This window comes from Lithobates pipiens, unplaced genomic scaffold (assembly GCF_037356315.1).
Source record: "Lithobates pipiens isolate NorthernLeopardFrog02 unplaced genomic scaffold, aLitPip1_a1.2 Scaffold_16, whole genome shotgun sequence".
NCBI classification, from domain to species: Eukaryota; Metazoa; Chordata; class Amphibia; order Anura; family Ranidae; genus Lithobates; species Lithobates pipiens.
Window position 1 is genome coordinate 113275006 of NW_027507748.1, and position 13641 is coordinate 113288646.

A 13641-nucleotide genomic window follows, 5' to 3' on the forward strand; every position below is an offset into this window, starting at 1 on the left:
CGTCTACTTCTGATAGGACGTTCAGGAACGTCCTTCAGAAGGAGCGGGATCCTCCCGATGTGCTCGTGTCACCCGAACGCGCATCTCAGATCGGCAGGAGGGCTCTGTGATTGGCCCTCCTGATCACATGACGGCCGTGTCCAATCACGGCCGTCATGTGATGTAAACAAACAGCCGGTTGCTAGGCAATCGGCTCCTCCTCTCCTCACACAGAAGTAATCGCTGAGGAGAGCAGATCGCTGCAGCCGGCTGATGTTCAGTGAGTATGAGCTGTTGTTTTACAGCTTTTTACTCACTGATAACTAGTCTAGTGTAAACACACAACACACCACACAGTATAAACACACATGTCCCCAAAACACACATGTCCCCAAAACATAAAAACACATGTCCCTAATAATAAAAACATGTCCCCCACATATGTCCCACTAAAATCACATGTCCCAATGATTATCTGCACACATATGTACGTGATCGCCTGCACACATGTTACATGATCATTTGCGTTCATATGTCCGTGATCAGACAAACCAATTATTATACATGTAATGGAATTTTTTTTTACCAAAAACATGTAGCAGAATACATTTTTGCTTAAACTTATGACAAAATTAGATTTTATTGGATTTCTTTTAAAATAGAAAAAAGAAAATATCGTTTTTTTTTCAAAATTTCCGCTTTTTTTTGCACTTATATCACAAAAAATAAAAAACTGAGTCGTGAATAAATACCACCAAAATAAATCTCTATTTGTGCGAACAAAATGATAAAAATTTCATTTGGGTACAGTGTAGCATGACCGCGCAATTGTCACTGAAAGCGCTAGAGCGATGAAAGCTGAAAATTGGGCTAGGAAGGAAGGGGGCGAAAGTGCCCTGTATTGAAGCGGTTCAAGACTACGTTTGCCTTTTGGAACATGCTACATATTCTTCCCGTAGAACATTTAACATGCTCCAGCAGCCACCCAATATCCCCCTTGATGTGACAGCGGGTAGGGGATATTCTCCTGTGAGGTGTGCAGCTTCTGTTTGAACTCTATAGAATACATTGCTTGGCATCTGGAGCCATCAACACTGCTTAACTTGGTTGGGGGAATCCATGTATTTCTCTTTCAGAAAGCTGGGCAGCGCAAGAGAAAGTAGAGGCCACTCTCTGGCTGATAAAATAGAAATATCTGAGCCACATATAGCTAGATATGTTGTGGAATTCCACATACAAGTGCCTTATCTTTGTTGATAGAGGTCACTCTGGCGTGGAAGACGGGATAGAAATAGCGGAATTATAACTCTTACTGGCAACAATCCAAAGCAACTGTGCAATGAGCTTAACTGAATATTTAAGTCGGTTACCTCCATCAGTAGGGTGTCCTCTAGAACTGCAGGCTGCTTTTCATGGATAGCCACTGCTTATGGCAGCTGAAGCCATGGCCTGACATTATCTTTTTACATCATTACATGGTGTCTGGTTGGGGCTATTAATAGATTAAATCGTTCCTCGCAAGAGATGATCAGACCTACCATGCAATAAAAATAGCCTGCTCTAATGATGGTAGAGTGTAATTAGGTGCTAAGAACCCTCTGCTGGTATAGTTTGGGGCCAATAGAAGCTTACAAAATGGCATTTTGTTAACCTTAGGCATCGGGTGTTCGCTATTGTCATTAAGGGTTCAGCCATCCGGTACATATTCAACTACATCCTGCATGAAAATTAATACAGATTGGGGCCTGGTTTGCAGAACAAAGCAAACCTCTTTTGCTACAGAGTTCTTTATAAGAATGTTAGGTAGCACAATGTGATCAGTGCTTTTGCAGTGTGGTTTGTTTGGAAATGGCAGTGATGCCATCTCTGATGTAATCAGGATTTCCTGAGTTCTTGCAGCCAACTGGGAGCAGGTGGGACTGCATTCCATCCTTTCCTCCTAGGGCTCCTTCTTTGTACTGAAATTGCTTAGAAGCAGTGCTATCAGTAGCATCAGCTATTACATTGGCGTTGACTACCACTCACGCTCTTGTCACCCTCTGGGGCTGTTGAGCTAACTAGCTATTTGGTGCTTTGTATATCCAAGCCCACCGCGACCCCCCCCCCCCCCCCCCCAACTTTTTCCCCCAGATGTTTAAAGCTGGGATTATCCCTATTCTCCCAATTGTCAGCTGAAACTAACTTAAACCAGGTTTTGAGCCCAGTTCCTCCATCTAGTTTTTGAATGTCACTCAAACGGATACCCACCCAGGAAGAGCTTTTGATATTTTCATAACTATTTCCAAGAGGCAGCCCACTGCTTTTATCAGGGCTGAGAGCTCTTTGAGAGTAGTTGTGTGGTAGAGTGCTTTGATGTTTTCGGGAAGTTATGTACAGCCCCAGAAGCAGAGACCCAGAAATAACTTCAATTGGGTATGTCATTAAAATGACAAGGTTTTATTTTAAAAATAATTATTAGGCTGTTGAAGTGGTGATAGGAATCGGAGATGGCAAAAAAATAGATTAAACTTTGGCTACAAGAGCAAGTATGTTATTACATTTTTGAGCATTCTTTCCTGTCCTGTTTGGGACTGTAATTCATAAAAGATGCACGATTATAAAAATATATTTTTTTTCCCACCATCGTTTCCTGATAAAACTTTTCAAACACAAGCATGTGTATTAAAATGTTACTGAATTAAAGCCGCCATAAAAAGTTACAAACGCAACAAATATTTGGTGTGGAAAACCTTGAAAAGGCGTGTTCACACCAGCTGTTGTGTTGCAGTGCAGTGGCTAATCTGCGGTCCAGCTGGATCAGCACAGTGCCGATTCGCTGATCTCGGCATGTAGCACTGAAAGATTACTGCACGTGGTAATTTTTTTTTTTTACTGTGCACAATCGCAATGCAATTGTGAGAACTAGACCGATGAGGAGACTAAGCATTTTGCCTGGTCATATGCTGGGATAGCCGCCCAATGCAGTCCCACTGCATTTGGTGTGAATGTACCCTGAGCCTCAAACTGTTTAGGTGCTGTTAAGGTGCTAATCCACATCACTGAAATATCTACTCTTAGGGCCAAATTAGAGGATATACTTTTGATCTAATTGATCTTCTTCTTCAATGAGGTGCCTACACTTTAGTGATAGTATTCATTTTACTACAATACAGTTATAGATGTATTTTAAATCGGCTACAGTATTCATACTATACTAACTTGTGTACTCTACTAACTCTATTGCCAACTGCCTTTTCTACCAGTACTAGTTGAGGCATATGGGTAAGGGGTAGAGGAAAGGCAAGCAGACTTCTGAGAACACTCAACCCTTCCGCTTTTTCTCCCAAACGTAGTTAATGTCCCTATGTATCCTGAAGGGCTTGTTGTATTATTTTTTTCTTTATTATTCTGGACAATCAGATATTCAAATACCCCAGATTTCCATACTCCACTATGGGGCATTATCCTTCAGGGATAACCTCTGCAAAGTTTTTACAATAACTTTTTAAATTGGGTGCTTTGTTTGCAAATGTCTGGGTGTTTATATTCTTTTGAAGAAGTATCGCACTCCACTCCTGTTTAATATAAAGCTACTGTATTGGATTGTATCACAAGAAAGATTGTCGCTTAGCCCCATACAGTTCTAATGGTGCTCTACAAGCGTTATTAAATGTAAATGGTTGGTGTTGACCTATCCCATTGATTACATTTATACCTAGTTAAGATTTTTGCAGGATCAGGTACTCTGTTAGGGCATGGATCTTTTTCCAGCAAGGTTCCAGTGCTTTAATAGCCAGCACATGGTCTATGATATACAAGTTCAGGTGATGGGCACACTTAATCTGTGCACGTGAAGCTGTAGGTGGTGCCGTGCAAGATAACATCGTTCTTTTGGCATGCATTGGTTTCAGAGCGAAACAGTTGCAGATCTTTAGGACATGTACTTGCCTGCATGGTATAACCTGATTTGGAAAGCACTGTCTCGTAAAATGTCATACAGGTATTAGTTGGTCTTACCCAAGTTATGGTATTTGGTGGGAATAGGTAAGCAGGATTTCCACACACCCCGGCCGACCTTTTTCAGAAGAAGACCGTATTGACGGGTCTAATTTAGTCAGAAAGCTATTGGCTCCGAGAAACTGTAGCTCTAAGGTTTGTAACACAGACAAGTATGCTTGTAGGTTACATGCATACTTGACCTGTTGTATCTCATTCAGGAGATGGATTTTTGTAAGCCTCTGACTGCCATCTACTGCCTATAGGTAGTGAAAGCTGCAGCACAACCACAAGACTTTTTACGTGTGATGTTTCAACCCAGCAGAACAACAATCGCGAAGATATTAATCCTTTTATTTATTTATTTATTTATTTATTTATTCCTTCCTTCTAGCTAATTAGCTTTCCTTAGCTATGTAAGCATTTAACTTTGTTCTGAGTTAATCCTCATCGTTGTCCTAATTTTTCAATGTGTCTTATTTTAGTATTAAATGGGTTAATTCCTTTACCTAGTGGTTATTGCATCTTGCTCTTTACTGTTTTTCAATGAATGCTTGTTTCCTTTAATTCATTCAGGCCCCTTTGGTCTGTTTGTGTTTTGGCAGGCTTGGTGGAACACGGTCGTAACTGGGGAGCCATTGCCAAGATGGTAGGAACGAAGAGTGAAGCCCAGTGTAAAAACTTCTACTTCAATTACAAAAGGAAGCACAATTTGGACAACTTGTTGCAGCAGCACAAACATAAAGTGAGTATTGCTGTAAAGAACCAGTTAGACTTGTTAACCTCCTTTACATGATTTTAAATGTTTACATGTTAACCCAGATATGATTTTCAAAAAAAGAAAAAAAAATCTAACTTAAGTGAACATAATTTATATTTTCCAATATGTTGTGTAATGAATTTGTAGTAATAATTTTTTACAGTAGCATTCCAAACCAGTATTAAAAAAAAATAAAATAAAACTTGCAGTTTTAGTTTTGTAATTAGGAATGGATAAATGTAGATTAACCACTTACGGACTGCCCACCACACTTTTATGTTGGTTGTTTGAAGGAGGTTGCCATAACCCTAGTATCCTCCTTTTCAGCGGGTGGTCCGCTACAAGATAAAAGTGGTCTCTGTAGTGTATTTGCCGCAAGATCACTTTTATCGGTGGCGGGAGAAGCCCCCCCGCTGTGATCCGGTGCTCTCCGCCGCTTACCGGAGGCGATCATCTCCTCTTGCTGGCTCAGTATTGAGACGAGTGAGAGGAAGATGCCCCCCACCCGTCTCCATACAATTGCTGGGTGGAAGCAACGTCAAAACATCACTTATGTCCACAGCTCTTAAAGGGGCCATTTTCTTAAATGACAATTTTTTATTTATTTTTTCTATTGCATTTTTGTCTAAATATGAGATTTGAGATCTTTTTGACCCCATATCTCATATTTAAAAGGGCCCTGTCATGCTTTTTCTATTATAAGGGATTCCTTGTAATAATAATAAAAGTGACTTTGTTTTAAAACCGTGTAAAAATAAAAGGTAAAATATATTTTTTTTAAAGTTAATGCACCCTGTCCCAACGAGCTTGCATGCAGAAGCGAACGTTCGTTAGAGTGAGAGCACTAATTCTAGCCCTAGACCACCTCAGTTACTAGAAACATGCAACCTATAGAATTTTTTAACAGTCGCCTATGGAGATTTTTAAGGGTAAAAGTTTGTCGCCATTCCACGAGCGGGCACAGTTTTGAAGCGTGACATTTTGGGTATCCATTTACTCGGCGTAACATTATCTTTCGCAATATAAAAATATAAAATGGACAAAGTATTGCAATGACCGCCATTTTATTCTCTAGGTCGTTAGAAGGAAAAAGTGTATAATGTTTGGGGGTTCTAAGTAATTTTCTATCAAAAAAACAAACAAACCTGTAAACAACAACTGAGGCTCGGTCCATAAGTGGTTAAACATTGTTTGAAAATGTCAACCTCTTTTTAATGATGTATGCCAACTGAAATTTTAAATCTCGCTAACCGTGGAAAGCCTTGCAATATTGGCTAGCCTTTCGAGCTGTAGAGTATTATGAAAAAAAGGGAACATCTGTTTATGCATTTAACGCTCTAATTTGGAGAGAGCAATCACCTCATCTTATCCATCTGACTTTTTTTTTTTTTTTTTGGAACAGTTTACCTGAGAGAGTAGTAGTGGCTCCTGCTAACAGTGCTCCAACTGATGTGGGTGGGAGATAATACAACTACCTGTATACGATAACTGTTGATTTTTCTGTTGACCTTCTATATAGTCTGGTAGGTTCAGGTGAATCGCAAGAATGGATGCGCAGAACTACTAATTTTTTGTAACCAGTCGCACAACTATAAGGTTCTTTACTTTCAACCATGTAATGGTAATTTGCAAATCTCATTGGATCTTTTTTGTGAAAAGGGATCCTTATCCTGGTGGTTTAGCTGTAATTTTAAAGTCCTGTAAATGTCTCCAAAATCCTTTAGTTGTAACTCCCCCTTTCAGTTATGTTTGTAACAAGTTTAATCCTGTTTCCACCCTCAGCACAAATGTTTACTGCTGTAAAATAAGATCTTAAGAGCAACCCTGGCAAAAAATAAAAAAATCTTAAAAAGGGTGCCGTGCAGCAGATGAGTTCTTATACATGCCCCCCTGGTTGCCTCCTTCCTATCATTTCAGCCCTGCAGCCTCCATCAGTCAACATTTTTGAGAGTCCGTTGCCTGTGTCCTCACCATGGGCTGTAGTTTCAAACTCAAACCCTACATTACTGCAGGATGCAAGAATGATGTAGGGTCAGAGGATAGAACCAGGGCCCGTGGAAGGGCATACGGACATCTGCCACTCCCAAGAATCATTGCATGCCAAAGACTTACAGATGCTGAAGGCTGGAATTGATAGAAGTATGAGGATTCCAGCCACCAGAGAGGTGTGAGCATAAGGGTGTTTTTATTATATTTTACTACCCTGACAGGGTTTTAAATTTAAACTAAATCACTATCTGCAGAGAATGTCATGCCACAGTGTGCAAGTACGCTGTATATACCTGCACATTATGGCAGGCTTATCTTATATAATCACTATGATTTGTGCTAATAACCTTTTTTCCCCTACCCTTAAATGCTGCTCTATAAAGTTAATGCCACATAAATGTTATATATATATATATATATATATATATTACATCAATCAAAAAACAGCCCTTATTTAAAGGAGAAGTTCATCTTTGTGAAAAAATTAATAACTGTACATTTTTTTTTTTTTTTTTGCATGGAAAAAAGTGTATATTTTTTTCACAAGAGCCAGCCCAGCATTGCACCTGCAAATTAGTGCGTTGTCGGGCTCCTACAGCTATCTGTACATCCGAATGGGCTGTCAGTTTAAAAGCTGCAGGCTTGTGAGAGACCTACAAGGATGCTCATCGGCACCCTTGCAGTACACTGGGAACTACAAGCTGTCTGCCACAGTGACAGAAGGGACCTGTAGTTTTTTGTCATGAGGACTACCAGGTAGGTAAAAACTGGTGTATGTACGCAGTTTATTTACAGCTCAGTGATTCAGATTGAACTGCCATTTTTATTGCATTATTAAAGGCTGAATTATAACAAGGCTATTCTGTGCTGCTTGTATTGCAGTCACGTAAGCCACGAGAAGAACGAGATGTATCACAGTCTGAAAGTGTGGCATCCACTGTTTCTGCCCAGGAAGATGATGATAATGAAGTTTCGAATGATGAAGAGAATCCTGAAGATAGTGAAGGTATTTTTTTATTTTTATTTTATGAGCTGAAGTTCCTGATGAGAACCTAGTGGTATCAGCTTTACAAAATTATGATTCGCTGTTCATTCTTCAGAGACGGTTCTTAAATTGATGATTCGCTGTTCATTCTTCAGAGACGGTTCTTAAATTGGTGCAAGTTGTGTGTAAATGTTATAAATGTTATGAAGGCATTTTAGATGTGTTTTAAAACATTCAAATAATTTACTTGAATTTAAGAGTTCCAGCAGCATCTAAAAACTTTCTAATGAATGAACCCTGAAGGTTACCTATCCACACCTACCATGCATAACCTGATATAGCCACTGTAAGTACAACCAGGCTTGCTGTTCTGTTAGTCATGCCCTTGGCTGGCTTCTTATGGTATAATTCCCATCAAGCTCATTGTTTAGGTGCCCAATTATAGGTTTTACAACTTCAAAAGCAGTAAATGTAGGCTTGAATTTCTAAACGTAGGTTCCAATTTTACATATGTTCCTCAATGGTAATATTTTTATTTTACAATCAGTTGCATACCCTTAATGGGGATGTTCATTCTGTGTTTTGCTAGTGCCTTCATTTAATAGGTTCTTTTTTTTTTTTTTCATCCATTAGTGGTGCCACAGACATTTTTAACGTTCAGGTTATACTGCTACTAGGATCCTAGGGAGATGTGGATAGCTTTTCTTCAGCTCCGCTCTCAAAAAGAATAAACATCAGTGCTCCTCAGTTTTTGATTGTTTCCCCACAGCGAAACAGTTTATCGTTTTCTTTAGACCCAAAACCGAGGGCAGGACATCTCACCCTGAGAGCCAGACCGCAGATTTTGGAAGCCTCTGGGTCTGGTAGAGCATTGATTCTGAGCATGCGCGTTTGTACTTTGGACTTTTGTGTGACAGACTTGTGTACAGACGATACGAAAATATGACAACAGACCATTGTCCGCCAAAAATGTACTAGCCTGCCATCCAACATTTATTGGCGGAAAGTTGGACAACAATTGTCTGAAGGAGCGTACTAACGGTCAGATTTTAAGCAAGTAGTCTCATCACACAATCCCCTACCAACAATCTGATCGTATGTACAAGGCTTAAGGGTGGCGTCCTGGAAAACCACTTGAGAAAATGAACAGTTACACTTACCGGTAACAGTGTTTCGGGGAGGTCTTCCAGGACGGCAGGCCTAATTCCCACCTGTTTTTGTTTGTTGGTGTTGTATGAAGATTCAAGGTTTTTCACTCTCGTGCACTGGTGTGGGTCAATACTTTTTCACAACTGAGGACCTCTTTCTTGATTGTTTCCTCTCAGGTGGGACCAGTCCTCTCTCAGGGCGCCGTCCTGGAAGACTTCCCAGAAACACGGCTACCGATGAGTGTAACTGGTAGTTTTTGGGTTTTTTTTCTACATGTCTGGTGTAGCTTTTCTTTTTGACATCAGCTATCTGACGCAGATGTTCTCAAACTGGCTTTTGGAGTGTCTTTTCTCGACCTTCAGGTGCTGGATTCCGTCACTTTGCAGAGCCAATTCAGGTAAAAGCTGTGAAATTCTGTTCTGGTCTAAAGCTTTTGGCATTGCCTCAGAGCCTGCACTGCCTCTTATGATTCATTCTGTGAGTAGGCCAGTCAGGCTGAATATCAGGTTTATTATTCCCCCCATTTCTTGACAATTTTGTGGTAGATATTGATGCTGTTGGATTGAGCACTAATATCATCTAATAGGGGAATGTCATGCATGTGCATGCTCCTTGTTCTTTCCCATCATACAGCATTGACTAAGCATCTCTCTGCTACTCCTTCTTTGCATGAACCACATACAAATTCAATCATTGATCCATTGCTACTGCTTATCTACAGTGCTTTTTGTCACCTCTAGCTATCCGATCAAAGAGGGCACCCACCCTATGCCAGATCTCAAAGATTCTAAATCTTTATTCAAGCCTGGGAATTCCACATGGAATCCACCAAGTTTGTCATCCCCTCTCTATAGCAGGGAGACTTGATGGCTTCTGTGGACATTTAAAACTGGTACATGCATGTACTCCTCTTTCTTGTGCATCAGTGTTTCATTGGTTCTGCTGTGGGGCCTCTCCACTACCAGTTCCCTGGTGTCCCTGCACTTCAGGCTCATATCTGCACCTTGGGTGTTCAGCAATGTGCAGGCCAGGTAGCATCTCTTTTGTGGGATACTTAGATGGCCTCCTATTCAGGGAACAATTGGTGTGGGCTCTGTTGTTCAAATAGGGTCCTGAACTTTCAGAAATTTCCACTGAAGATAACGCATTGTTGGGTACAGTCTGGGTTTAGTCCTGGACACAACTCGGGCCCAAGTGTTTCTTCCACAGGAGAAACTTTAGGCTCTCCATTCTTAGATTTGAGCTTTCCAGGCCAGAAATGATCTGGCTCTCTACTTTTGAATGGGAGCTTACTTCGAAGCAGTTCCCTTTGTCCAATTTTTCATTTCAGAGATCAAAAACACAACTCTGTCATATTATTACAAGTCAATCAAGTCCCTAAAAGGACTGGTTTATTTTGCACCAAAGACTTGGGTTTTCCTGGCTTGGTGGATCTGGAATCCAGGAAAATACAATCTTCCTATCTTTAGCAAAATCCTTATGAAAGATGGCAGCTTGTTGGGGGAGTGGTCTTTGTTGTCATCGAGAATCTCATCTTTCATATCTACATCCAGGAATTTGGCGTCTGCAGCGATGGATTATCCTACTTGAAGGCCGCCCTGTCTGAATTTAGAGGGACAATGCCACACCAGTGGTGTATCAACCATCATGGATGTAGATTCGGATACTGTCCTTCATGCTTGTCTTGTACATCGCAGGCATAGATAATTGTCAGGCAGACTTCCTGAGCCATCAGCACCTGGCCCCAGGGAAGTGGGTCCCTACATCCAGAGATGTTCCAAAATCTTGGTCTCCAGGTTTAAAGCTTATGACTAGTGTTTATATATATATATATATATATATATATATATATATATATATATATATATATATATATATATATATATATAAATTTTTATTATTGGTATCAGGGATGGCACAGTGAATGAAAAGTCTCTTGTGCTGGCAGTTACTGTGTTGGTGGAAATCTTCAGTCCTCTGTCCTCCAGATAACCCCACCTCTGTGATCCTCTGGTGCTGTGGAAGTTAATACTAGGAGCTGCAGCCTCTCAAAAGTTACACCTTTGCCCACCTTCATCATTTGGAAAAGCTGTACTATCCGTTTCGGCAATAAAAAGTATTCTGCAAATAGAGGATGGACAGATGAATGAAGGGTTCCCCTTGTGGGAACCAACAGCCGCCTCACCATGTGTTTTAATCTTTGAAATGCCACACCATTGCACACTGTTTCAGAGTGGTTGCAGTGCACAATCGTTTGCTTGAAAGGTTTGCATTCAGTGGCCTTACTGCCAGCTGAATGCGATAAGGGTGATCCTTTGTCATGGGTGCAAAACATCATGACCACAGTATGCGAGTACCCCCTGCTGCTGCTTTTGCTGCTCAACTGCATATTTTTAACGCGCCCCCCAATCCACCCACAAGTCTAAACGAGCCCTGATTCTTACTGACATGTGCTGAAATTAAAGATATTTTTACGTACAAAGCAACACATGCACATGCAGTAAAAGTGGTTTGTGTAAGGTTCAGGACTAAGTACTCTTCTACTCTACATATCTAAAAGTGTTGATGCATAGTGATTGTCCACTCATGACCTAGCTGTGAGGTTTGGAGAGAGTCTCGTGCTTTGGGTAGGTAAAAAGAGAGGTAGGAGATGAACGGGAGTATACACAAGTAGAAGTTGGCCATTAAAGTATACCTGTTTTATTCTGCATGTGCAAAGTACATTTTAAGTTTTGTATGCCTTTTACTCTTCTGCACACTTCAAGATACAGAAATTACAGACTACAGGTACTCATCACTGCAGTGCAATGGTGTGAAATGCACTCATTGCAAACTATTAATTTTTATTTTCTGTGCGTTTGAAATGCATTTATAAACGCATCCAGACCAACTGATGTTTGTATAGGCTCGCACACATAATTTGGGTGGAGCTCAGGCATGTACTGGCCATTGGGACTACAGGGAGTTTCCCGGTGGGCCGATGGCTCAGTGGGCCGGTTTCAGTAATGGCTGCGTGGCTCGCCCTCAACTTCATGCAGTGATGTGGGAAAGATGAGAAAAATACAGAGGAGAATAAGTGAAATAATAAGAGGTTAGTGAGGACTCCTTATGTTATGCTACTTATGTTTTTTTGCACAATTGCATATAGTTTTATATACTGTTTTTGTGCTTGTTTGCAAACTTAAAGTGGGCTGGTCTGGATGAAGTCCAGGGCCAAATTTTTGTCCCAGTCCAGCCCTGGTGGAGCTCTTATATAAAGTGTGTAAACCTAACTTTTTTTTTTTCTCCCTCTAAATTACAAATGTTTTATACTTGTTACTTTTGCACATAGCAGCCTGATCCTCCTCTTATTTGGGTCCCCCGCTGTTGCTTCAGGCCTCTCCTCTTCTCTGTTTGCTACCATAGATAGCCGCTTCCAGTTGTAGAACACCTCTAGGGGCTTGGTCCTGTGCCTTGCTATCTGCGTCTATTGACACAGCATCCGGCTCGGCCCTGCCCTCTGCTGCCTCATCACAGGAATTGATTAACAGCAGCAGGAGCCAATGTCCCCCATTGCTATTAATCTGCCCTGTTAGGAGGGAGAGTGTGTAGAGAGCCGCCACTCTCTGGCACAGCACTGTATCGAGATCACGCTCGGGTAAGTATAAGGGGGGCAGAGGGGGGAGGGAGAGAGCTGCATAAAAAAATAAATTGGGGTAAAAGAAAAACACTCCCATCATTACAACCACTTGTTGGTGACTCAGAATTGCCCAAATGTGGCTTTCAGTCTAATGGAGAGGGATACACCAGAAGACACAGGGAATTTGGCAGTAGTAGATGCTGCATGTAACAGAGCAGTGGCGAAGAAATGTAGAAAGAATCAGGTAGCTGCTTAGAGAATGTACAATTACAGTTTAGAATTGGATTATACATCATTCAAAATTTATGGTGCTTATTTCATTTTTGTTCTTCAGGTGCTGAAAACAGTTCGGACACTGAGAGTGCCCCTTCGCCTTCAGCTGGAGAAGGAGCCAAACAAGCTGAAGAAACACCAGAGAGGACCACTGCTGCTTCAGTAACTACAGCTGCATCTCCATCAGAGGAACCTGCCAGCAAGCCTGCTACTAGTTCATCCCCGACCACTGCACCACAGAATGCTAAAACTCCTGAGAACCAGTATCAAGAACTACAGGTGAAAGAGGAAATCAATCCTGAACCTGAGGAGGCCATGGAGATTGAGGAGAGAAGTGAAGGTACTGAGTCTAAACTATCTCCTGGCCTCCAGATCAATACCAAAGCTGAACCTATTGAGTCTGAGGTGAAGCCACCAGAGAGTGCTCAAGTAAAAATAGAGGACGATACCAAAGACAGAGTTTTAGAAAGAATTAAAGAGAATTCTGAGCCTGACGACATAGAATTTGTACCCAGCAAAATACCTTCCCATACAAGGGTGGAGTCTCAGTCAGAAAATGACTCCAGTGCTACTTGCAGTGCTGATGAAGAAGTTGATGGAGAACTTGAGAGGTCAAGGTAAGCAACATGTTTTGATGGTTTCATGGCTGTTCATTAAAGGTTGATTCTAGTCAAGTTCACTCAAGAACCTGACAATGATATAAGACCTCGTTTACATGGGCGTACTACAGCAAACACTCATGAAAGGGCTATGTTTACCCACACAGGGATGAACAGATGATCCATACATCCCCTGTGCAGGCAGTCCCATTGATGTCAAGTGGGATACAGTGGCTGCACAGACAGCCACTGCTTTCGATTTGACAGCCCTGTGTGTACAGGAGTAAGGCTCTCAAATTTTTTTTTCTTTTTG

General features: G+C 41.2%; 1 protein-coding gene across 14 annotated transcripts in view; it reads left to right on the forward strand.

The window, feature by feature from the left end:
• Positions 1–13641, forward strand: part of NCOR1 (nuclear receptor corepressor 1) — a 198390-nt gene that overhangs the window by 120281 nt on the left and 64468 nt on the right. For all 14 annotated transcript variants that reach the window (XM_077480289.1, XM_077480295.1, XM_077480286.1 and 11 more), the window contains 3 exons: positions 4560–4699; positions 7586–7709; positions 12791–13346. In XM_077480289.1, coding sequence (XP_077336415.1) covers positions 4560–4699; positions 7586–7709; positions 12791–13346 — 820 coding nt within the window. The remainder of the gene's footprint in view (positions 1–4559; positions 4700–7585; positions 7710–12790; positions 13347–13641) is intronic.